General features: G+C 44.5%; 1 protein-coding gene across 2 annotated transcripts in view; it reads right to left on the reverse strand.

Annotated features, from left to right (window-relative positions):
* Nucleotides 1–26234, reverse strand: part of dclk1a (doublecortin-like kinase 1a) — a 256000-nt gene that overhangs the window by 104338 nt on the left and 125428 nt on the right. For both annotated transcript variants that reach the window (XM_046318199.1, XM_046318201.1), the window contains one exon: nt 23482–23595. In XM_046318199.1, coding sequence (XP_046174155.1) covers nt 23482–23595 — 114 coding nt within the window. The remainder of the gene's footprint in view (nt 1–23481; nt 23596–26234) is intronic.

Genomic DNA, 26234 nt, shown 5'->3' on the forward strand with positions numbered 1-26234 from the left:
CTGATATAAAACCTGAGAATGGAAACTAGACTGATATAGAACCTGAGCATGGAACCCAGACTTATGTAGAACCTGAGAATGGAACCCAGACTAATATAGAACCTGAGAATGGAACCCAGACTGATATAGAACCTGAGAATGGAACCCAGACTGATAGTAGCTGTAGTAGTTTTAAGGGTAACATAAAGTAACTGGTGTAAACTTATCGTTCAATTGATCGTCTTTCTGATAATTCAGTCAATATATCATGATATGTGACTTGTTTCAGGAAACTAGGTGTATGTCGCACATCACAACTTCACAGGAGATGCATTTGAATGAAACCATTTTTTAAAAATCAAAATGCATTTTTTGGGCAGAAATTCCTCCTGGAACATGTGAACTTTCATATGTCATCTGTAAATAGGGATACAATTGTGAAATTACGCTGCGATAATGGATGAGCTGGACATGCCGAGAGATGAGTGCAGATTGGTCTACCATGTAGCACGCCACTGTCTATAAAATGAACTGCTCAGTATGTGTAGATCATCCTTGCTACTCCAGATTTTTTTGAAAGATATCACAAAGAACTGCAAAAGTGTCGCTAATGCTCTCCTCTTTCTGGAGGACGATCGTGCCATGTTGACTCTCTCTTACTCTGAGAAAATGAATCAGAAGATGAGGAAATCACTGATTTGGGTCAAAACATTTTAATTGAATCAGACATTGTATAGCCTTCTGAAACGGCGATCAATAGTGTTGTTGTCACGGAAGAAGTTGACAGAGTTTTGAAATGAGTGAAATGATCAGTGGAAGCAGAGTATTTTATTTTATTTTTTACCTTTAATTAACCAGGAAAGTCATTTAAGAAATAATTCTTATGTTCAATGATTGCCTGGGAACAGTGGGTTAAACTGCCTGTTCAAGGGCAGAATGACAGATTTGTACCTTGTCAGCTGTGGGATTTGAACTTGCAACCATTCTGGTTACTAGTCCAACGCTCTAACCACTAGGCTACCCAGTATGATAGCTAAGGAGATGGAGAAAAATTGATGCAGATGTTGGATTGCAAATATGCAGAGGGAATCGAAAAATAGAACACACAGAAGGCTGTTGTATAAAACACCCGTCTCTGGATTACATCTTCAAACTAAAGGGAAACAGACAGAGTGGGAGAAGTGTTCATACACATATAAGGGTAAGAGAGTCTAGAGTTTCACATATTACAAGTTTCTAATTTTGATGGAAAGTCATTTTCATTGCAAGTTAATGCATACTGTTAGCTAGCTAACGTTAGCTGGCCGGCTGGCTCGCTAATGTTACGTGTATGATCTGTGTAGTAATATTAATCCTATCTAAGAAAGCCATTTGCATTGCAAGTTAATGCATACTGTTAGCTAGCTAACGTTAGCTGGCCGGCTGGCTCGCTAATGTTACGTGTACGATCTGTGTAGTAATATTATTCCTATCTAAAAATCCATTTGCATTGCTAGTTAGAGCCTTATGTTAGCTGGCTAGCTAACATTGAACAGAGTTGGTTAGCTTTAGTTACCTGCAGATTTATGCATGGTAGTAACATTATGACTGGTGCATGTGACAAATAAAGTTGTATTTAATTTGAAATATTGTGTACTTACCAGAGACGGTAATGTGAAGAACAACATGTCCTGCACCAAAGTCAAATTAGGATATAACATTAGGCCAACAAGACAGTGTTCAAGTTCTCCGGTAGAATGCCCTGCTTTTAATTCGTCAAACTCACAACCATAAGCTATTTTCTGTAAATAGCTTCCCACTAACCTGTAAATAATAATCTTGTTGTGAGTTTATTTTCATGTAATAATGAATAACAAATGTGCTAAAGTTAAGATGTTGTCAGCTATGATTCTGGACAGTAATTATATGAACTGGCTAGCCAGCTAACTTAACTTAATGCTAGCTAGCTAACAAGCTAGAAACTAAACAAAACATTGCTTAGAAAGTTGATTTTAGATGCCTGTTTTACTATATTGACATTTACTAAATACATTTATATATGGATGGGTTTAGTGGTGTTAAAATGCCCCTATTTTGGACCACCAGGCTGCTAATGTCATGCCGTTTTTGGGTTTATACTTTTTCATAACGACAACAACACGTTTGATATCGGATGACAATATAATGTTCATGATGTCACTATGACAACTGTCTACAGACATGTCGATAGACGTAGTATAAACCTTTAGTCATGAAATCTTTGGTTGTTTAGTTCACTACTGTATTCACTCTGTTTAGCACATGGCCTCACATATGAATCCTTAAAGAGATGGGTGGGGATAAGGCTTAAGAGGATGTGAACGATACTGAATGTGGTGTAGACACAGAAGAGCTCTCCAGTAGGTGTACCAAAACATTCAAGGACCATTTTCTCAAAAGTGGGGTTACATGTTTATCGCCTTTCAAAACGCAATTACTTTCCCATTGTTCCTCAACTGTATTGTATGACATACAATTTTCTAGCTTGGAGTCTCCACTTTTATTCAATGTAAAAAACACCATTTCAAATGTTGCTACATAAGACTGAATCAAGCCTGTCGGTCACATATAGATTTTCGTCCATTTTGCCTAGCTCTAACCCAGACAGACAGAACCTCAGCATGGAATCCAGACAGTTCGTATAACCTGTTAACATCCTGTTAACATCCTGCCTGTCTGACACCAATCAGAAAGCAGTACCATCATCTCAGTGTTCCGCCAGACTGCTAAACAGGAAACCAGCTCCATATATGGTCGTCGCGATTGTCTCCACATTATCTCTCTGCTCCGCGTTTCCACAGCAACCAGGTCTCACTCTCACGTGCATGCACACACACACACACACACACTCCGACTCCCGAACAGCCGGCTCTTCTAAAACAGTTTGATCCAATCATATTACAAATGATGACTCGCTCCCTGAACTATGTAAATCAGCAAAACATATCTAGGCTTCACAGAACCTATTCACCTGCTATGTCCATCTAGACTTCACAGAACCTATTCACCTGCTATGTCCATCTAGGCTTCACAGAACCTATTCACCTGCTATGTCCATCTAGACTTCACAGAACCTATTCACCTGCTATGTCCATCTAGACTTCACAGAACCTATTCACCTGCTATGTCCATCTAGACTTCACAGAACCTATTCACCTGCTATGTCCATCTAGGCTTCACAGAACCTATTCACCTGCTATGTCCATCTCTGTGTCACCCCCCCCCCCTCCCACCCCCACTCTCTGTCTCTCTGTCTCCCCCACCCCACTTTCTGTTTACCACCAACTCTCTGTCTGTCTCTCCCCCTCTCTTTCCCCCCACTTTCTTTCTGTCTTTCTCTCCCCCTCTCTCTCCCCCAACTCTCTGTCTGTCTCTCTCTCCCCCCACACTCTCTCTTTCCCCCCACTCTCTTTCTGTCTCTCTCTCTCCCCCTCTCGCACTCCCCACTCTCTGTCTGTCTCTCTCCCCCACACTCTCTCTCTCCCCCACACTCTCTCTCTCTCCCCCTACTCTCTGTCTATCTGTCTCTCTCTCCCCCCAATTCTCTCTCTCCCCCTACTCAGTTCAATTCAATTCAAGGGGCTTTATTGACATGGGAAACATGTGTTAACATTGCCAAAGCAAGTGAGGTAGATAATATACAAAATATTAAATAAAAATTAACAGTAAACATTACACATACAAAACAATAAAGACATTACAAATGTCATATTACGTATATATACAGTGTTGCAAAGATGTACAAATGTCCAAGGGTACACAAGGGAAAATAAATAAGCATAAATATGGGTTGTATTTACAATAGGGTTTGTTCTTCACTGGTTGCCCTTTTCTTGTGGCAACAGGTCACAAATCTTGCTGCTATGATGGCACACTGTGGAATTTCACCCAGTAGATATGGGAGTTTATCAAAATTGGGTTTGTTTTTGAATTCTTTGTGGATCTGTGTAATCTGAGGGAAATATGTATCTCTAATATGGTCATACATTGGACAGGAGGTTAGGAAGTGCAGCTCAGTTTCCACCTCATTTTGTGGGCAGTGTGCACATAGCCTGTCTTCTCTTGAGAGCCAGGTCTGCCTACGGCGGCCTTTCTCAATGGCAAGGCTATGCTCACTGAGTCTGTACATAGTCAAAGCTTTCCTTAGGTTTGGGTCAGTCACATTGGTCAGGTATTCTGCCACTATGTACTCTCTGTTTAAGGCCAAATAGCATTCTAGTATGCTCTGTTTTTTGTTAATTCTTTCCAATGTGTCAAGTAATTATCCTTTTGTTTTCTCAAGATCTGATTGGGTCTAATTGTGTTGCTGTCCTGGGGCTCTGGGGGTCTGTTTGTGTTTGTGAACAGAGCCCCAGGACCAGCTTGCTTAGGGGACTCTTCTCCAGGTTCATCTCTCTGTAGGTGATGGCTTTGTTATGGAAGGTTTGGGAATCGCTTCCTTTTAGGTGGTTGTAGAATTTAATGGCTCTTTTCTGGATTTTGTTAATTAGTGGGTATCGGCCTAATTCTGCTCTACATGCATTATTTGGTGCTCTACGTTGTACACGGAGGATATTCTTTGCAGAATTCTGCATGCAGAGTCTCAATTTGGTGTTTGTCCCATTTTGTGAAGTCTTGGTTTGTGAGCGGACCCCAGACCTCACAACCATAAAGGGCAATGGGCTCTATGACTGATTCAAGTATTTTTAGCCAGATCCTAATTGGTATGTTGAATTTTATGTTCCTTTTGATGGCATAGAATGCCCTTCTTGCCTTGTCTCTCAGATCGTTCACAGCTTTGTGGAAGTTACCTGTGGCGCTGATGTTTAGGCCAAGGTATGTATAGTTTTTTTGTGTGCTCTAGGGCAATGGTGTCTAGATGGAATTTGTATTTGTGGTCCTGGTGACTGGACCTTTTTTGGAACACCATTATTTTGGTCTCATTGAGATTTACTGTCAGGGCCCAGGTCTGGCAGAATTTGTGCAGAATATCTAGGTGCTGCTGTCGGCCCTCCTTGGTTGGTGACAGAAGCACCAGATCATCAGCAAACAGCAGACATTTGACTTCAGATTCTAGTAGGGTGAGGCCGGGTGCTGCAGACTTTTCTAGTGCCTGCGCCAGTTCGTTGATATATATGTTGAAGAGGGTGGGGCTTAAGCTGCATCCCTGTCTCACCCCACGGCCCTGTGGGAAGAAATTTGTGTGTTTTGCCAATTTTAACCACACACTTGTTGTTTGTGTACATGGATTTTATAATGTCGTATGTTTTACCCCCAACACCACTTTCCATCAATTTGTATCGCAAACCCTCATGCCAAATTGAGTCAAAGGCTTTTTTGAAATCAACAAAGCATGAGAAGACTGCCTTTGTTTTGGTTTGTTTGGTTGTATATTAGGGTGTGCAGGGTGAATACATGATCTGTTGTATGGTATTTTGGTAAAAGGCCAATTTGACATTTGCTCAGAACATTGTTTTCATTGAGGAAATATATGAGTCTGTTAATGATAATGCAGATGATTTTCCCAAGGTTACTGTTGGCGCATATCCCACAGTAGTTATTGGGGTCCAATTTGTCTCCACTTTTGTGGATTGGGGTGATCAGTCCTTGGTTCCAAATATTGGGGAAGATGCCAGAGCTAAGGATGATCTTAAAGAGTTTTTAGTATAGCCAATTGGAATTTGTTGTCTGTATATTTGATCATTTCATTAAGAATAAAATCAACACCACATGCCTTTTTGGGTTGGAGGGTTTTTATTTTGTCCTGTAACTCATTCAATGTAATTGGAGAATCCAGTGGGCTCTGGTCTTTAATAGTTGATTCCATGATCTGTATTTGATCCTGTATATGTTTTTGCTCTTTCTTCTTTGTTATAGAGCCAAAAATATTGGAGAAGTGGTTTACCCATATATCTCCATTTTGGATATATAATTCTTTGTGTTGTTGTTTGATTAGTGTTTTCCAATTTTCACAGAAGTGGTTAGAGTCTATGGATTCTTCAATTACATTGAGCTGATTTCTGACATGCTGTTCCTTCTTTTTCCGTAGTGTATTTCTGTATTGTTTTTAGTGATTCACCATAGTGAAGGCGGAGATTCAGGATTTCTGGGTCTCTATGTTTTTGGTTGGACAGGTTTCTCAATTTCTTTCTGAGATTTTTGCATTGTTCATCAAACCATTTGTCATTGTTGTTCATTTTATTCGGTTTTCTATTTGAGATTTTTAGATTTGATAGGTCAAATAAAAACTGAGAGGTCAAATATACTGTTAAGATTTTCTACTGCCAAGTTTACACCTTCACTATTACAGTGGAACGTTTTACCCAGGAAATTGTCTAAAAGGGATTGAATTTGCTGTTGCCTAATTATTTTTTGGTAGGTTTCCAAACTGCATTCCTTCCATCTATAGCATTTCTTAATGTTACTCGGTTCCTTTGGCTTTGATGCCTCATGATTGAGTATTGTTCTGTTGAAGTAGACTGTGATTTTGCTGTGGTCTGATAGGGGTGTCAGTGGGCTGACTATGAACGCTCTGAGAGACTCTGGCTTGAGGTCAGTGGGCTGACTGTGAACGCTCTGAGAGACTCTGGGTTGAGGTCAGTGGGCTGACTGTGAACGCTCTGAGAGACTCTGGGTTGAGGTCAGTGGGCTGACTGTGAACGCTCTGAGAGATTCTGGTTTGAGCTCAGTGATAAAGTAGGCTGCAGTACTAATGCCAAGAGATGAGCAATAGGTGTACCTACCATAGGAGTCCCCTCGAAGCCTACCATTGACTATGTACATACCCAGCGTGCGACAGAGCTATAGGTGTACCTACCATAGGAGTCCCCTCGAAGCCTACCATTGACTATATACATACCCAGCGTGTGATAGAGCTATAGGTGTACCTACCATAGGAGTCCCCTGGAAGCCTACCATTAACTATGTACATACCCAGCGTGCGACAGAGCTGCAGGAGTTGTGACCCGTTTTTGTTGGTTATGTTGTCATAGTTGTGCCTAGGGGGGCATATGTGGGAGGGAATGCTGTCACCTGCAGTGTTTGTCCTCCTGCTTAGGGTGTCAGGTTCTTGTTCGGTTCTGGCATTTAGGTCGCCACAGACTAGTACATGTCCCTGGGCCTGAAAATGATTGATTTCTCTCTCTCCCCCCCCACTCTCTCTCTCCCCACCACTCTCTCTCACCACCACTCTCTGTCTATCTGTCTCTCTCTCCCCCCACTCTCTCTCCCCCCCTACTCTCTGTCTCCCCCCATCTGTCTATCTGTCTCTCTCTCCCCCCACTCTCTCTCCCCCCACTCTCTCTCCCCCCACTCTCTCTCCCCCCACTCTCTGTCTATCTGTCTCTCTCTCTCCCCCCACTCTCTCTCTGTCCCACCACTCTCTGTCTATCTCTCTCTCTCTCTCCCCCCACTCTCTCTCCCCCTACTCTCTGTCTATCTGTCTCTCTCTCCCCCCACTCTCTCTCTCCCCCCTACTCTCTCTCCCCCCACTCTCTCTCTGTCTATCTGTCTATCTCTCTCTCCCCCCACTCTCTCTCCCCCTACTCTCTGTCTATCTGTCTCTCTCTCCCCCCACTCCCCCTCTCTCTCCCCTACTCTCTGTCTATCTCTCTCTCTCCCCCCACTCTCTGTCTATCTGTCTCTCCCTCCCCCACTCTCTCTCTCCCCCTCTCTCTCTCCCCCCACTCTCTCTCTCCCCCCACTCTCTGTCCCTCTCTCTCTCTCCCCTACTCTCTGTCTATCTGTCTCTCTCTCCCCCCACTCTCTCTCTCCCCCTACTCTCTGTCTATCTCTCTCTCTCTCCCCCTACTCTCTGTCTATCTGTCTCTCTCCCCCCACTCTCTCTCTCCCCCTACTCTCTGTCTATTTGTCTCTCTCTCCCCCCACTCTCTCTCCCCCTACTCTCTCTCCCCCCACTCTCTCTCCCCCTACTCTCTGTCTATCTCTCTCTCTCCCCCTACTCTCTGTCTATCTGTCTCTCTCTCCCCCCACTCTCTCACCCCCTACTCTCTGCCCCCCCACTCTCCCCCCACCACTCTCTCTCCACCCCACTCTCTGTCTCCCCCTACTCTCTCTCCCCCACTCTCTCTCCCCCACTCTCTCTCCCCCTACTCTCTGTCTATCTCTCTCTCTCTCCCTACTCTCTGTCTATCTGTCTCTCCCCCCACTCTCTCTCTCTCTGTCTTTTGTTTGTATTGTTTTGTATTGTTAGGTATCACTGCACTGTTGGAGATAGAAACATAAGCACCTGCGATAACATCTCTCTCCATTTCTTTCTCTCCCTCTCTCTCCCCCTCTCGCTCTCTCTCTCTCTCCCTCTCTCTCTCTCCCCCCTACTCTCTCTCCCCCTCTCGCTCTAGCTTTTCTCTCTCATCTAAACAATAGGTCAAACCAATAACCATTTCAGAGAAAATAGTCATCATACAGGAGAAAGATATTTACTCCTTTTTATAATTGTATATTTTATATTGGGTGTGATGCAATATGTATGATAGCAAAGCAACTACACATGCATTAATAACACAGATCAGCACACACATAAACAAACAAATGCACAAACATGTAAACACACACACACACAAACATACACACACACACACACACACACTCAGGCACACTCGCCACACACACGCATGCACTTAAGCAAGCACACACGAACACTACTGTCTGAATCCCAACCCTATGCCAGGAACAGACTGTTGTAGACCAACCCTATGCCAGGTACAGACTGTTGTAGACCAACCCTATGCCAGGTACAGACTGTTGTAGACCAACCCTATGCCAGGTACAGACTGTTGTAGACCAACCCTATGCCAGGTACAGACTGTTGTAGACCAACCCTATGAAAGGTACAGACTGTTGTAGACCAACCCTATGCCAGGTACAGACTGTTGTAGACCAACCCTATGCCAGGTACAGACTGTTGTAGACCAACCCTATGCCAGGTACAGACTGTTGTAGACCAACCCTATGCCAGGTACAGACTGTTGTAGACCAACCCTATGCCAGGTACAGACTGTTGTAGACCAACCCTATGAAAGGTACAGACTGTTGTAGACCAACCCTATGCCAGGTACAGACTGTTGTAGACCAACCCTATGCCAGGTACAGACTGTTGTAGACCAACCCTATGCCAGGTACAGACTGTTGTAGACCAACCCTATGCCAGGTACAGACTGCTACTTTGTGAGAATCTGCAGGATTGAGTCACCAACCCACTCCTTCCCTCTCTACCCTCTTTCCCTCACTCCCTCCCTCCCTCTCTGTCCCTCCTTCCCACACTCTCTCTCCCCCTCTCTCCCCCTCTCTCCCCCTCGATCCGTCTCTCACTCCCTCGTTCGCTCTCAATTTGAATTCATGTTTGCACTGGTAGACACACACACACACACACACACACACACACACACACACACACACACACACACACACACACACACACACACACACACACACACACACACACACACACACACACACACACACACACACACACACACACACACACACACACAGTGCCAGACAGTTCTTCATGCAGTTGTTCATCAGCTGCAGTGTTGACTCAGACACAGAGGAGAAAATCATGACATCTCAAATGGCACCTTATTCCCTTTGTAGTGCACTACTTTTGACCAGGGTCCATAGTGTAGTGCACTACTTTTGACCAGGGTCCATAGGGTAGTGCACTACTATGGACCAGGGTCCTTAGGGTAGTGCACTACTTTTGACCAGGGTCCATAGTGTAGTGCACTACTTTTGACCAGGGTCCATAGGGTAGTGCACTACTTTTGACCAGGGTCCATAGTGTAGTGCACTACTTTTGACCAGGGTCCATAGTGTAGTGCACTACTTTTGACCAGGGTCCATAGTGTAGTGCACTACTTTAGACCAGGGTCCTTAGGGTAGTGCACTACTTTAGACCAGGGTCCTTAGGGTAGTGCACTACTTTAGACCAGGGTCCTTAGGGTAGTGCACTACTTTTGACCAGGGTCCATAGGGTAGTGCACTACTTTTGACCAGGGTCCATAGGGTAGTGCACTACTTTTGACCAGGGTCCATAGGGTAGTGCCCTACTTTTGACCAGGGTCCATAGTGTAGTGCACTACTTTTGACCAGGGTCCTTAGGGTAGTGCACTACTTTTGACCAGGGTCCATAGGGTAGTGCACTACTTTTGACCAGGGTCCATAGGGTAGTGCACTACTTTTGACCAGGGTCCATAGGGTAGTGCACTACTTTTGACCAGGGTCCATAGGGTAGTGCCCTACTTTTGACCAGGGTCCATAGTGTAGTGCACTACTTTTGACCAGGGTCCTTAGGGTAGTGCACTACTTTTGACCAGGGTCCATAGGGTAGTGCACTACTTTTGACCAGGGTCCATAGGGTAGTGCACTACTTTTGACCAGGGTCCATAGGGTAGTGCACTACTTTTGACCAGGGTCCATAGGGTAGTGCACTACTTTTGACCAGGGTCCATAGGGTAGTGCACTACTTTTGACCAGGGTCCTTAGGGTAGTGCACTACTTTTGACCAGGGTCCTTAGGGTAGTGCACTACTTTTGACCAGGGTCCTTAGGGTAGTGCACTACTTTTGACCAGGGTCCATAGGGTAGTGCACTACTATGGACCAGGGTCCGTAGGGTAGTGCACTACTATGGACGAGGGTCCTTAGGGTAGTGCACTACTATGGACCAGGGTCCTTAGGGTAGTGCACTACTATGGACGAGGGTCCTTAGGGTAGTGCACTACTATGGACGAGGGTCCTTAGGGTAGTGCACTACTATGGACCAGGGTCCTTAGGGTAGTGCACTACTTTTGACGAGGGTCCATAGGGTAGTGCACTACTATGGACCAGGGTCCTTAGGGTAGTGCACTACTATGGACCAGGGTCCTTAGGGTAGTGCACTACTTTTGACGAGGGTCCATAGGGTAGTGCACTACTGTTGACCAGGGTCCTTAGGGTAGTGCACTACTTTTGACGAGGGTCCATAGGGTAGTGCACTACTGTTGACCAGGGTCCATAGGGTAGTGCACTACTATGGACGAGGGTCCTTAGGGTAGTGCACTACTTTTGACGAGGGTCCATAGGGTAGTGCACTACTGTTGACCAGGGTCCTTAGGGTAGTGCACTACTTTTGACGAGGGTCCATAGGGTAGTGCACTACTATGGACGAGGGTCCTTAGGGTAGTGCACTACTATGGACCAGGGTCCTTAGGGTAGTGCACTACTATGGACGAGGGTCCTTAGGGTAGTGCACTACTATGGACCAGGGTCCTTAGGGTAGTGCACTACTATGGACCAGGGTCCTTAGGGCAGTGCACTACTATGGACGAGGGTCCATAGGGTAGTGCACTACTATGGACCAGGGTCCTTAGGGTAGTGCACTACTTTTGACCAGGGTCCATAGTGTAGTGCACTACTTTTGACCAGGGTCCATAGTGTAGTGCACTACTTTAGACCAGGGTCCTTAGGGTAGTGCACTACTTTAGACCAGGGTCCTTAGGGTAGTGCACTACTTTAGACCAGGGTCCTTAGGGTAGTGCACTACTTTTGACCAGGGTCCATAGGGTAGTGCACTACTTTTGACCAGGGTCCATAGGGTAGTGCACTACTTTTGACGAGGGTCCATAGGGTAGTGCCCTACTTTTGACCAGGGTCCATAGTGTAGTGCACTACTTTTGACCAGGGTCCTTAGGGTAGTGCACTACTTTTGACCAGGGTCCATAGGGTAGTGCACTACTTTTGACCAGGGTCCATAGGGTAGTGCACTACTTTTGACCAGGGTCCATAGGGTAGTGCACTACTTTTGACCAGGGTCCATAGGGTAGTGCACTACTTTTGACCAGGGTCCATAGGGTAGTGCACTACTTTTGACCAGGGTCCTTAGGGTAGTGCACTACTTTTGACCAGGGTCCTTAGGGTAGTGCACTACTATGGACGAGGGTCCTTAGGGTAGTGCACTACTTTTGACCAGGGTCCTTAGGGTAGTGCACTACTTTTGACCAGGGTCCTTAGGGTAGTGCACTACTTTTGACCAGGGTCCATAGGGTAGTGCACTACTATGGACCAGGGTCCGTAGGGTAGTGCACTACTATGGACGAGGGTCCTTAGGGTAGTGCACTACTATGGACCAGGGTCCTTAGGGTAGTGCACTACTATGGACGAGGGTCCTTAGGGTAGTGCACTACTATGGACGAGGGTCCTTAGGGTAGTGCACTACTATGGACCAGGGTCCTTAGGGTAGTGCACTACTTTTGACGAGGGTCCATAGGGTAGTGCACTACTATGGACCAGGGTCCTTAGGGTAGTGCACTACTATGGACCAGGGTCCTTAGGGTAGTGCACTACTTTTGACGAGGGTCCATAGGGTAGTGCACTACTGTTGACCAGGGTCCTTAGGGTAGTGCACTACTTTTGACGAGGGTCCATAGGGTAGTGCACTACTGTTGACCAGGGTCCATAGGGTAGTGCACTACTATGGACGAGGGTCCTTAGGGTAGTGCACTACTTTTGACGAGGGTCCATAGGGTAGTGCACTACTGTTGACCAGGGTCCTTAGGGTAGTGCACTACTTTTGACGAGGGTCCATAGGGTAGTGCACTACTATGGACGAGGGTCCTTAGGGTAGTGCACTACTATGGACCAGGGTCCTTAGGGTAGTGCACTACTATGGACCAGGGTCCTTAGGGTAGTGCACTACTATGGACCAGGGTCCTTAGGGTAGTGCACTACTATGGACCAGGGTCCTTAGGGCAGTGCACTACTATGGACGAGGGTCCATAGGGTAGTGCACTACTATGGACCAGGGTCCTTAGGGTAGTGCACTACTTTTGACGAGGGTCCATAGGGTAGTGCACTACTATGGACGAGGGTCCTTAGGGTAGTGCACTACTATGGACGAGGGTCCTTAGGGTAGTGCACTACTATGGACCAGGGTTCTTAGGGTAGTGCACTACTATGGACAAGGGTCCATAGGGTAGTGCACTACTATGGACGAGGGTCCATAGGGTAGTGCACTACTATGGATGAGGGTCCATAGGGTAGTGCACTACTATGGACGAGGGTCCTTAGGGTAGTGCACTACTATGGACGAGGGTCCTTAGGGTAGTGCACTACTTTGGACGAGGGTCCTTAGGGTAGTGCACTACTATGGACGAGGGTCCATAGGGTAGTGCACTACTATGGACGAGGGTCCATAGGGTAGTGCACTACTATGGACGAGGGTCCATAGGGTAGTGCACTACTATGGACCAGGGTCCATAGGGTAGTGCACTACTATGGACCAGGGTCCTTAGGGTAGTGCACTACTTTTGACCAGGGTCCATAGGGTAGTGCACTACCTTTGACCAGGGTCCATAGGGTAGTGCACTACTTTTGACCAGGGTCCATAGGGTAGTGCACTACTTTTGACCAGGGTCCATAGGGTAATGCACTACTTTTGACCAGGGTCCATAGGGTAGTGCACTACTTTTGACCAGGGTCCATAGGGTAGTGCACTACTTTTGACCAGGGTCCATAGTGTAGTGCACTACAAAAATGGAATAGGCTGTCGTTTGGGGCACAACAGATCACTAGCATGAGCACTAACACATGAATAAACACAACCTTCTTCCTAGGTCTGTCAGGGCACCTTCATAAAACAAATACTGTAGTATTACTACACAAAACCTATTGGTGCAGTAGTGAGTATGTAGAGACTTGGGAGGGATTGGGAGGTGAATGTGTAGATGATGCTCTACTCAAGACACACAAGGAGAGGTGTTGTAGTGTTCAGTAGGAAAACAGTAGTGTTTCCTGTAGTAATCAGGTAGAGATTTTAAAACAGCTAACAACAACTAACTGCTTCCTGTTTTGTCTTCTTCTGTGGTCGCGAAGAGCCGGTGTTGTAAAGCGGTAGTGTTTTGACTACTTATTTACGAGCAACATCAAGTAGTCAAAACACTACAGCGTAAGTTAACTACACCGGCTTTTTGCGTCCACAGAAGAAGACAAAACAGGAAGCGGTTGGTTGTTGTTAGCTAGCTACTGTTTTTAACAATCCCGGATGTAAATCGTATTTTATCCTTCACCGTCGTTCATAACTTTTTTTAATAACTTTCCTTTTTGCTTTATAAATACTTTAATGTCGTTGTTTAGCCATTTATTTAACTTTTTACCACATAAAAAAAGCAATTGCTAGTCAAAATAGTCTTAGCCATTAGCCATTGAGTGTAGCCTGCTAGCCCCATTGAAATGTAGTTATATAACCTCTGTTTTTGGCATCCTAGCTGATAAATATGTGTGTTTGTGTAACGGATGTGAAACAGCTAGCTTAGTTAGCGGTGTGCGCTAAATAGCGTTTCAATCGGTGACGTCACCCGCTCTGAGACCTTGAAGTAGTAGTCCCCCTTGCTCTGCAAGGGCCGCGGCTTCTGTGGCACGTTGGGTAACGACGCTTCGAGGGTGACTGTTGTCGATGTGTGCAGAGGGTCCCTGATTTGCGCCCAGGTTCGGGGCGAGGGGACGGGCGTAAAGTCTATACTGTTACATTTGTATGCAAATGTACAGTATGTTCATATTGGTATACCTACCCATTCTGCTTACCTCATTTGACCTGTTGCCAAGGAAACCAAGGAGACCCTCGACATAAGAAGACTGGAAGTCATTGTTGGTAAGATTAATATTGTTTCTGAAATGTTTTTCTGTGTTGTCTTAGTTGATCTCTGTTAGCTGATAATGGCTTGTAATGAGTAGTCATTGTCTCGTAATTAGTGCTGAGCGATTAACCAATATATATATATATATATATATATATATATATATATATATATATATTATTTTAAACAACTAATTGACTGATGATATTTGGTTCAATTATTTTAATTACATTTAGTTTTTAAAAAATCTGAGCTTAATGAGCACATTGCACAGTTTCTCTAGAGATACATCAGATCCAACCTGAACTGTGTCATGTAGTAGGGAGTTGTAGTTTCACTAGAGATACATCAGATCCAACCTGAACTGTGTCATGTAGTAGGGAGTTGTAGTTTCACTAGAGATACATCAGATCCAACCTGAACTGTGCCATGTAGTAGGGAGTTGTAGTTTCACTAGAGATACATCAGATCCAACCTGAACTGTGCCATGTAGTAGGGAGTTGTAGTTTCACCAGAGATACATCAGATCCAACCTGAACTGTGTCATGTAGTAGGGAGTTGTAGTTTCTCTAGAGATACATCAGATCCAACCTGAACTGTGCCATGTAGTAGGGAGTTGTAGTTTCTCTAGAGATACATCAGATCCAACCTGAACTGTGTCATGTAGTAGGGAGTTGTAGTTTCACTAGAGATACATCAGATCCAACCTGAACTGTGCCATGTAGTAGGGAGTTGTAGTTTCTCCAGAGATACATCAGATCCAACCTGAACTGTGCCATGTAGTAGGGAGTTGTAGTTTCTCTAGAGATACATCAGATCCAACCTGAACTGTGCCATGTAGTAGGGAGTTGTAGTTTCACTAGAGATACATCAGATCCAACCTGAACTGTGCCATGTAGTAGGGAGTTGTAGTTTCTCTAGAGATACATCAGATCCAACCTGAACTGTGTCATGTAGTAGGGAGTTGTAGTTTCTCTAGAGATACATCAGATCCAACCTGAACTGTGTCATGTAGTAGGGAGTTGTAGTTTCTCTAGAGATACATCAGATCCAACCTGAACTGTGCCATGTAGTAGGGAGTTGTAGTTTCACTAGAGATACATCAGATCCAACCTGAACTGTGCCATGTAGTAGGGAGTTGTAGTTTCTCTAGAGATACATCAGATCCAACCTGAACTGTGTCATGTAGTAGGGAGTTGTAGTTTCTCCAGAGATACATCAGATCCAACCTGAACTGTGCCATGTAGTAGGGAGTTGTAGTTTCTCTAGAGATACATCAGATCCAACCTGAACTGTGCCATGTAGTAGGGAGTTGTAGTTTCTCTAGAGATACATCAGATCCAACCTGAACTGTGCCATGTAGTAGGGAGTTGTAGTTTCACTAGAGATACATCAGATCCAACCTGAACTGTGCCATGTAGTAGGGAGTTGTAGTTTCTCTAGAGATACATCAGATCCAACCTGAACTGTGCCATGTAGTAGGGAGTTGTAGTTTCTCTAGAGATACATCAGATCCAACCTGAACTGTGTCATGTAGTAGGGAGTTGTAGTTTCTCTAGAGATACATCAGATCCAACCTGAACTGTGTCATGTAGTAGGGAGTTGTAGTTTCACTAGAGATACATCAGATCCAGACTGAACTGTGCCATGTAGTAGGGAGTTGTAGTTTCTCTAGAGATACATCAGATCCAACCTGAACTGTGCCATGTAGTAGGGAGTTGTAGTTTCTCTAGAGATACATCAGATCCAGACTGAACTGTGCCATGTAGTAGGGAGTTGTAGTTTCTCTAGAGATACATCAGATCCAACCTGAACTGTGCCATGTAGTAGGGAGTTGTAGTTTCACTAGAGATACATCAGATCCAACCTGAACTGTGCCATGTAGTAGGGAGTTGTAGTTTCACTAGAGATACATCAGATCCAACCTGAACTGTGCCATGTAGTAGGGAGTTGTAGTTTCTCTAGAGATACATCAGATCCAACCTGAACTGTGCCATGTAGTAGGGAGTTGTAGTTTCACTAGAGATACATCAGATCCAACCTGAACTGTGCCATGTAGTAGGGAGTTGTAGTTTCTCTAGAGATACATCAGATCCAACCTGAACTGTGCCATGTAGTAGGGAGTTGTAGTTTCACTAGAGATACATCAGATCCAACCTGAACTGTGCCATGTAGTAGGGAGTTGTAGTTTCTCTAGAGATACATCAGATCCAACCTGAACTGTGCCATGTAGTAGGGAGTTGTAGTTTCTCCAGAGATACATCAGATCCAACCTGAACTGTGCCATGTAGTAGGGAGTTGTAGTTTCTCTAGAGATACATCAGATCCAACCTGAACTGTGCCATGTAGTAGGGAGTTGTAGTTTCTCTAGAGATACATCAGATCCAACCTGAACTGTGTCATGTAGTAGGGAGTTGTAGTTTCTCTAGAGATACATCAGATCCAACCTGAACTGTGCCATGTAGTAGGGAGTTGTAGTTTCTCTAGAGATACATCAGATCCAACCTGAACTGTGCCATGTAGTAGGGAGTTGTAGTTTCTCTAGAGATACATCAGATCCAACCTGAACTGTGCCATGTAGTAGGGAGTTGTAGTTTCACTAGAGATACATCAGATCCAACCTGAACTGTGCCATGTAGTAGGGAGTTGTAGTTTCTCTAGAGATACATCAGATCCAACCTGAACTGTGCCATGTAGTAGGGAGTTGTAGTTTCTCTAGAGATACATCAGATCCAACCTGAACTGTGCCATGTAGTAGGGAGTTGTAGTTTCTCTAGAGATACATCAGATCCAACCTGAACTGTGCCATGTAGTAGGGAGTTGTAGTTTCTCTAGAGATACATCAGATCCAACCTGAACTGTGCCATGTAGTAGGGAGTTGTAGTTTCTCTAGAGATACATCAGATCCAACCTGAACTGTGTCATGTAGTAGGGAGTTGTAGTTTTCTAGAGATACATCAGATCCAACCTGAACTGTGCCATGTAGTAGGGAGTTGTAGTTTCTCTAGAGATACATCAGATCCAACCTGAACTGTGCCATGTAGTAGGGAGTTGTAGTTTCTCTAGAGATACATCAGATCCAACCTGAACTGTGCCATGTAGTAGGGAGTTGTAGTTTCTCTAGAGATACATCAGATCCAACCTGAACTGTGCCATGTAGTAGGGAGTTGTAGTTTCTCTAGAGATACATCAGATCCAACCTGAACTGTGCCATGTAGTAGGGAGTTGTAGTTTCTCTAGAGATACATCAGATCCAACCTGAACTGTGCCATGTAGTAGGGAGTTGTAGTTTCACTAGAGATACATCAGATCCAACCTGAACTGTGCCATGTAGTAGGGAGTTGTAGTTTCACTAGAGATACATCAGATCCAACCTGAACTGTGCCATGTAGTAGGGAGTTGTAGTTTCTCTAGAGATACATCAGATCCAACCTGAACTGTGCCATGTAGTAGGGAGTTGTAGTTTCACTAGAGATACATCAGATCCAACCTGAACTGTGCCATGTAGTAGGGAGTTGTAGTTTCTCTAGAGATACATCAGATCCAACCTGAACTGTGCCATGTAGTAGGGAGTTGTAGTTTCACTAGAGATACATCAGATCCAACCTGAACTGTGCCATGTAGTAGGGAGTTGTAGTTTCTCTAGAGATACATCAGATCCAACCTGAACTGTGCCATGTAGTAGGGAGTTGTAGTTTCACGTATCATGATCATGGGGTGATACAGAGAGCAGCTGTTGCTTAGCGACGTATCGTGATCATGGGGTGATCTAGAGAGCAGATTTTGCTTGGCGAGGTATCTCTACCTGAAAAATACATGATCTCAGTGATTGATAGTTGGTATTCAGCAGTCATAAAAGTAGGCCTTATTTACTTTGAAGAACTCCTAAAATAGTGATTTTGTCAGACAGCAGCACTATAGAGACGAGATGATGACTTGGAATGAAATAATAGTCATCAAATAAAACTAATGTTATATAAAAAACTGAAATATTGTATTAAAGTAATGTGAATAACTGATGGTTCATAAGTGATAAGCAGTAATGGGCAGACACTACCATCACGGGACTTTTATCACAGTCACTACCATCATGGGGACTTTTATTACAGTCACTACCATCATGGTACTTTTATTACAGTCACTACCATCACGGGACTTTTATTACAGTCACTACCATCACGGGACTTTTATTACAGTCACTACCATCATGGGACTTGTATTACAGTCACTACCATCATGGTACTTTTATTACAGTCACTACCATCATGGGGCTTTTATCACAGTCACTACCATCATGGTACTTTTATTACAGTCACTACCATCATGGGACTTTTATTACAGTCACTACCATCATGGGGCTTTTATTACAGTCACTACCATCATGGGGCTTTTATTACAGTCACTACCATCATGGGGAATTTTATTACAGTCACTACCATCATGTCACTACCATCATGGGACTTTTTTTAGTTACCATCACATTACAGTCACTACCATCATGGGACTTTTATTACAGTCACTACCATCATGGGACTTTTATTACAGTCACTACCATCATGGGGCTTTTTTACAGTCACTACCATCATGGGACTTTTATTACAGTCACTACCATCATGGGACTTTTATTACAGTCACTACCATCATGGGACTTTTATTACAGTCACTACCATCATGGGACTTGTATTACAGTCACTACCATCATGGGGAATTTTATTATAGTCACTACCATCATGTCACTACCATCATGGGACTTTTATTACAGTCACTACCATCATGGGACTTTTATTACAGTCACTACCATCATGGGACTTTTATTACAGTCACTACCATCATGGGGCTTTTATTACAGTCACTACCATCATGGGACTTTTATTACAGTCACTAACATCATGGGACTTTATTACAGTCACTACCATCATGGGACTTTTATTACAGTCACTACCATCATGGGACTTTATTACAGTCACTACCATCATGGGGACTTTTATTACAGTCACTACCATCATGGGACTTTTATTACAGTCACTACCATCATGGGACTTTTATTACCATCACTGGGACTTTTATTACAGTCACTACCATCATGGGGACTTTTATTACAGTCACTACCATCATGGGACTTTTATTACAGTCACTACCATCATGGGACTTTTATTACAGGGACTTTTATTACAGTCACTACCATCATGGGACTTTATTACAGTCACTACCATCATGGGACTTTTATTACAGTCACTACCATCATGGGACTTTTATTACAGTCACTAACATCATGGGACTTTTATTACAGTCACTAACATCATGGGACTTTTATTACAGTCACTACCATCATGGGACTTTTATTACAGTCACTACCATCATGGGGACTTTTATTACAGTCACTACCATCATGGGACTTTTATTACAGTCACTACCATCATGGGGACTTTTATTACAGTCACTACCATCATGGGACTTTTATTACAGTCACTACCATCATGGGACTTTTATTACAGTCACTAACATCATGGGACTTTTATTACAGTCACTAACATCATGGGACTTTTATTACAGTCACTAACATCATGGGACTTTTATTAGTCACTACCATCATGGGACTTTTATTACAGTCACTACCATCATGGGACTTTTATTACAGTCACTACCATCATGGGGACTTTTATTACAGTTACTACCATCATGGGACTTTTATTACAGTCACTAACATCATGTCACTACCATCATGGGACTTTTATTACAGTCACTACCATCATGGGACTTTTATTACAGTCACTACCATCATGGGACTACCACCATGGGACTTTTATTAGAGCCACTACCATCATGGGACTTTTATTACAGTCACTACCACCATGGGACTTTTATTACAGTCACTACCATCATGGGACTTTTATTATAGCGACTACCATCATGGGACTACCACCATGGGACTTTTATCACAGTCACTACCATCATGGGACTGTTATTACAGTCACTACCATCATAGGGACTTTTATTACAGTCACTACAATAATGGGGACTTTTATTACAGTCACTACCATCATGGGGACTTTTATTACAGTCACTACCATCATGGGACTTTTATTACAGTCACTACGATCATGGGACTTTTATTAGTAACTACCATCATGGGACTTTTATTACAGTCACTACCATCATGGGACTTTTATTACAGTCACTACCATCATGTCACTACCATCATGGGACTTTTATTACAGTCACCACCATCATGGGGACTTTTATTACAGTCACTACCATCATGGGACTTTTATTACAGTCACTACCATCATGGGGACTTTTACTACAGTTACTACCATCATGGGACTTTTATTACAGTCACTAACATCATGTCACTACCATCATGGGACTTTTATTACAGTCACTACCATCATGGGACTTTTATTACAGTCACTACCATCATGGGACTACCACCATGGGACTTTTATTAGAGCCACTACCATCATGGGACTTTTATTATAGCGACTACCATCATGGGACTACCACCATGGGACTTTTATTAGAGCCACTACCATCATGGGACTTTTATTACAGTCACTACCATCATGGGACTACCACCATGGGGACTTTTATTAGAGCCACTACCATCATGGGACTTTTATTACAGTCACTACCATCATGGGACTTGTATTACAGTCACTACCATCATGGGACTACCACCATGGGACTTTTATTAGAGCCACTACCACCATGGGACTTTTATTAGAGCCACTACCACCATGGGACTTTTATTACAGTCACTACCATCATGGGACTTTTATTACAGTCACTACCATCATGGGACTACCATCATGGGACTACCATCACGGGACTTTTATTACAGTCACTACCATCATGGGACTTGGATTACAGTCACTACCATCATGGGACTTTTATTACAGTCACTACCATCATGGGACTACCATCATGGGACTACCATCATGGGACTACCATCATGGGACTTTTATTACAGTCACTACCATCATGGGACTTTTATTACAGTCACTACCATCATGGGACTACCATCATGGGACTACCATCATGGGACTTTTATTACAGTCACTACCATTATGGGACTTGTATTACAGTCACTACCATCATGGGACTTTTATTACAGTCACTACCATCATGGGACTACCATCATGGGACTTTATTACAGTCACTACCATTATGGGACTTGTATTACAGTCACTACCATCATGGGACTTTTATTACAGTCACTACCACCATGGGACTTTTATTACAGTCACTACCATCATGGGACTTTTATTACAGTCACTACCATCATGGGACTTTTATTACAGTCACTACCATCATGGGACTTTTATTACAGTCACTACCATCATGGGACTTTTATTACAGTCACTACCATCATGGGGACTTTTATTCTTTGTTTTCTTTTTGTGTTACAGCATTCAAACCCAAATAATTAAAACCGAAAATTAAAACAGTCATTAAATTTCTTTATAATCGAACTGAAACCGAACCGAACTCAAAAAGCACTAATTGCTCAACACTACTAGTAATTCAATAGTGAGTATGTAGGAATTGTAGGTATGTGTCGATTTTAAGTAGTAGATACCCAAAAGCTCAGTAGTTGGCCTCCCGAGTGGCACATCGGTCTAAGGCACTGCATCTCAGCACTAGAGGCATCACTACAGACACCCTGGTTTGATTCCAGGCTGTATCACAACCGGCTGTGATTGGGAGTCCTATAGGGTGCCACCCAATTGGCTAAGCGTCGTCTGGGTTTGGCCGGGGTAGGCCGTCATTGTAAATAAGAAATTGTTCTTTAACTGACTTGCCTAGTTAAATAAAGTTTAAAAAACACAGTTGTCAATAAGGGAGAATGATGTACTGATTTGAGTAGGAAATATGTCATGTTAACCAGTAATGAAACATGCCAATTTATCACTCATGACAAAATACTACATAAATCAGGGTTCAGGTTTACTACACATCTCAATAGCAATCCATTACAAAAACCAGTCGGTTTGGTGCAGTAATTCAACAGTACGTTTTCATGAGCGCAGGCACATGTATAATCCCCACCCACGCACACACACACACACACACACACCCACACGCACACACGCACCCACGCACACACGCACCCACGCACCCACGCACACACACACACACACACACATTTTACTATCCTTGTGGGGACCAAACAATTCCCTAACCCCTAAATTTATCCCTTAACCTAACCTTAATCCTCACCTTAACCCCAAAGACCAAACCTAAACTTAAACCTAAACCTAACCTTAAACCTAACCCTAATTGCAACTCTAACCCTAACCCTTAATTAAGCCTAAAATAGCATATTTCCTTGTGCGGACTGGCAAAAATGTAAGTGTGTATTTGTCCTTGTGAGAAATCCTCATAGTGACAAGCACACACCTACAGGCATTAACACACCTACAGGCATACACACATCTACAGGGTCCAGGTACCCATAAACACACAAATACTCAAAGACACGTTCATAAACAAACACATTGATAAACAAACAAATTCATAAACAAACATTCATAAACAAACACATTGTTTAAATAAACACATTCAAAAACAATCTCACTCGTCCACACTAACACTAACACACACTATCTAGCCTAAAGCGCGTGACCCCAGAGTTCAGAACATGTTAAGGTTCATCCCGGTTCAGTTGGACAGAAAGAATCCGACAGGACTAAGTCTCTTGCCCTGTCGTTTGACAGAAGTGTTTACAGCATAAACAACAACAATAAAGAAACACGTGTGTGTGTGTGTGTGTGTGTGTGTGTGTGTGTGTGTGTGTGTGTGTGTGTGTGTGTGTGTGTGCGTGCGTGCGTGCGTGCGTGCGTGCGTGTGTGTGTGTGTGTGTTGCAGTCGTACCTGAGCCTGCGGGGGACATTCTGCGTTTAGACAGGCCCACGGAGCGAGGAGAACCACGGTTGGTCAGAGGAGCGGACATTTTACCATAGGCCATTGACTTCATCACACGACACTCTGAAACAACAGAAGATGTTTTTTTAAATGATTAAGACACTGTTTTAGTTATGCTTAGGAGCCTTGCTCAATGGCACAACTGCAGTAAGTGGCATACCTCCAACTGCTAGCGAACACAGTTCATCATCTAATATGTGATTCCCCCACCAGAACTGGGATTAGAACAACTCTCTGGTCCCTGGTCTGTCTCTAACAACTCTCTGGTCCCTGGTCTGTCTCTAACAACTCTCTGGTCCCTGGTCTGTCTCTCTAACAACTCTCTGGTCCCTGGTCTGTCTCTCTAACAACTCTATGGTCCCTGGTCTGTCTCTAACAACTCTCTGGTCCCTGGTCTGTCTTTAACAACTCTCTAGTCCCTGGTCTGTCTCTCTAACAACTCTGGTCCCTTGTCTGTCTCTCTAACAACTCTCTGGTCCCCGGTCTGTCTCTAACAACTCTCTGGTCCCTGGTCTGTCTCTCTAATAACTCTCTGGTCCCTGGTCTGTCTCTAACAACTCTCCGGTCCCTGGTCTGTCTCTAACAACTCGCCGGTCCCTGGTCTGTCTCTCCAACAACTCTCTGGTTCCTGGTCTGTCTCTCTAACAACTCTCTGGTCCCCAGTCTGTCTCTCTAACAACTCTCTGGTTCCTGGTCTGTCTCTCTAACAACTCTCTGGTCCCCAGTCTGTCTCTCTAACAACTCTCAGGTCCCTGGTCTGTCTCTCTAACAACTCTCTAGTCCCTGGTCTGTCTCTCTAATAACTCTCTGGTCCCTGGTCTGTCTCTAACAACTCTCCGGTCCCTGGTCTGTCTCTCTAACAACTCTCTGGTCCCTGGTCTGTCTCTCTAACAACTCTCTGGTCCCTGGTCTGTCTCTCTAACAACTCTCTGGTCCCTGGTCTGTCTCTCTAACAACTCTCTGGTCCCTGGTCTGCCTCTTTAACAACTCTCTGGTCCCTGGTCTGTCTCTCTAACAACTCTCTGGTCCCTGGTCTGTCTCTAACAACTTTCCGGTCCCTGGTCTGTCTCTCCAACAACTCTCTGGTTCCTGGTCTGTATCTAACAACTCTCCGGTCCCTGGTCTGTCTCTCTAACAACTCTCTGGTCCCTGGTCTGTCCCTCTAACAACTCTCTGGTCCCTGGTCTGTCTCTCTAACAACTCTCTAGTCCCTGGTCTGTCTCTCTAATAACTCTCTGGTCCCTGGTCTGTCTCTAACAACTCTCCGGTCCCTGGTCTGTCTCTAACAACTCTCCGGTCCCTGGTCTGTCTCTCCAACAACTCTCTGGTTCCTGGTCTGTCTCTCTAACAACTCTCTGGTCCCCAGTCTGTCTCTCTAACAACTCTCTGGTCCCTGGTCTGTCTCTAACAACTCTCTGGTTCCCGGTCTGTCTCTAACAACTCTCTGGTCCCTGGTCTGTCTCTCTAACAACTCTCTGGTCCCTGGTCTGTCTCTAACAACTCGCTGGTCCCTGGTCTGTCTCTTACAACTTTCTGGTCCCTGGTCTGTCTCTCTAACAACTCTCTGGTTCCTGGTCTGCCTCTTTAACAACTCTCTGGTCCCCGGTCTATCTCTAACAACTCTCTGGTCCCTGGTCTGTCTCTCTAACAACTCTCTGGTCCCTGGGCTGTCTCTCTAACAACCCTCTGGTCCCTGGTCTGTCTCTAACAACTCTCTGGTCCCTGGTCTGTCTCTAACAACCCTCTGGTCCCTGGTCTGTCTCTAACAACTCTCTGGTCCCTGGTCTGTCTCTAACAAATCTCTGGTCCCTGGTCTGTCTCTAACAACTCGCTGGTCCCTGGTCTGTCTCTTACAACTCTCTGGTCCCTGGTCTGTCTCTCTAACAACACTCTGGTCCCTGGTCTGTCTCTCTAACAACTCTCTGGTCCCTGGTCTGTCTCTCTAACAACTCTCTGGTCCCTGGTCTGTCTCTCTAACAACTCTCTGGTCCCTGGTCTGTCTCTCTAACAACTCTCTGGTCCCTGGTCTGCCTCTTTAACAACTCTCTGGTCCCTGGTCTGTCTCTCTAACAACTCTCTGGTCCCTGGTCTGTCTCTAACAACTTTCCGGTCCCTGGTCTGTCTCTCCAACAACTCTCTGGTTCCTGGTCTGTCTCTAACAACTCTCCGGTCCCTGGTCTGTCTCTCTAACAACTCTCTGGTCCCTGGTCTGTCCCTCTAACAACTCTCTGGTCCCTGGTCTGTCTCTCTAACAACTCTCTAGTCCCTGGTCTGTCTCTCTAATAACTCTCTGGTCCCTGGTCTGTCTCTAACAACTCTCCGGTCCCTGGTCTGTCTCTAACAACTCTCCGGTCCCTGGTCTGTCTCTCCAACAACTCTCTGGTTCCTGGTCTGTCTCTCTAACAACTCTCTGGTCCCCAGTCTGTCTCTCTAACAACTCTCTGGTCCCTGGTCTGTCTCTAACAACTCTCTGGTTCCCGGTCTGTCTCTAACAACTCTCTGGTACCTGGTCTGTCTCTCCAACAACTCTCCGGTACCTGGTCTGTCTCTCTAACAACTCTCTGGTCCCTGGTCTGTCTCTAACAACTCTCTGGTCCCTGGTCTGTCTCTCTAACAACTCACTTGTTATTTGTTATTTTAGTCCTGCTGTACATACCTACACGTACACTACGGTAAAAAGACGCAGGCCTCCTAATTGTCCC

The sequence above is a fragment of the Oncorhynchus gorbuscha genome, linkage group LG20, assembly GCF_021184085.1.
Source record: "Oncorhynchus gorbuscha isolate QuinsamMale2020 ecotype Even-year linkage group LG20, OgorEven_v1.0, whole genome shotgun sequence".
Lineage (NCBI taxonomy): Eukaryota > Metazoa > Chordata > Actinopteri > Salmoniformes > Salmonidae > Oncorhynchus > Oncorhynchus gorbuscha.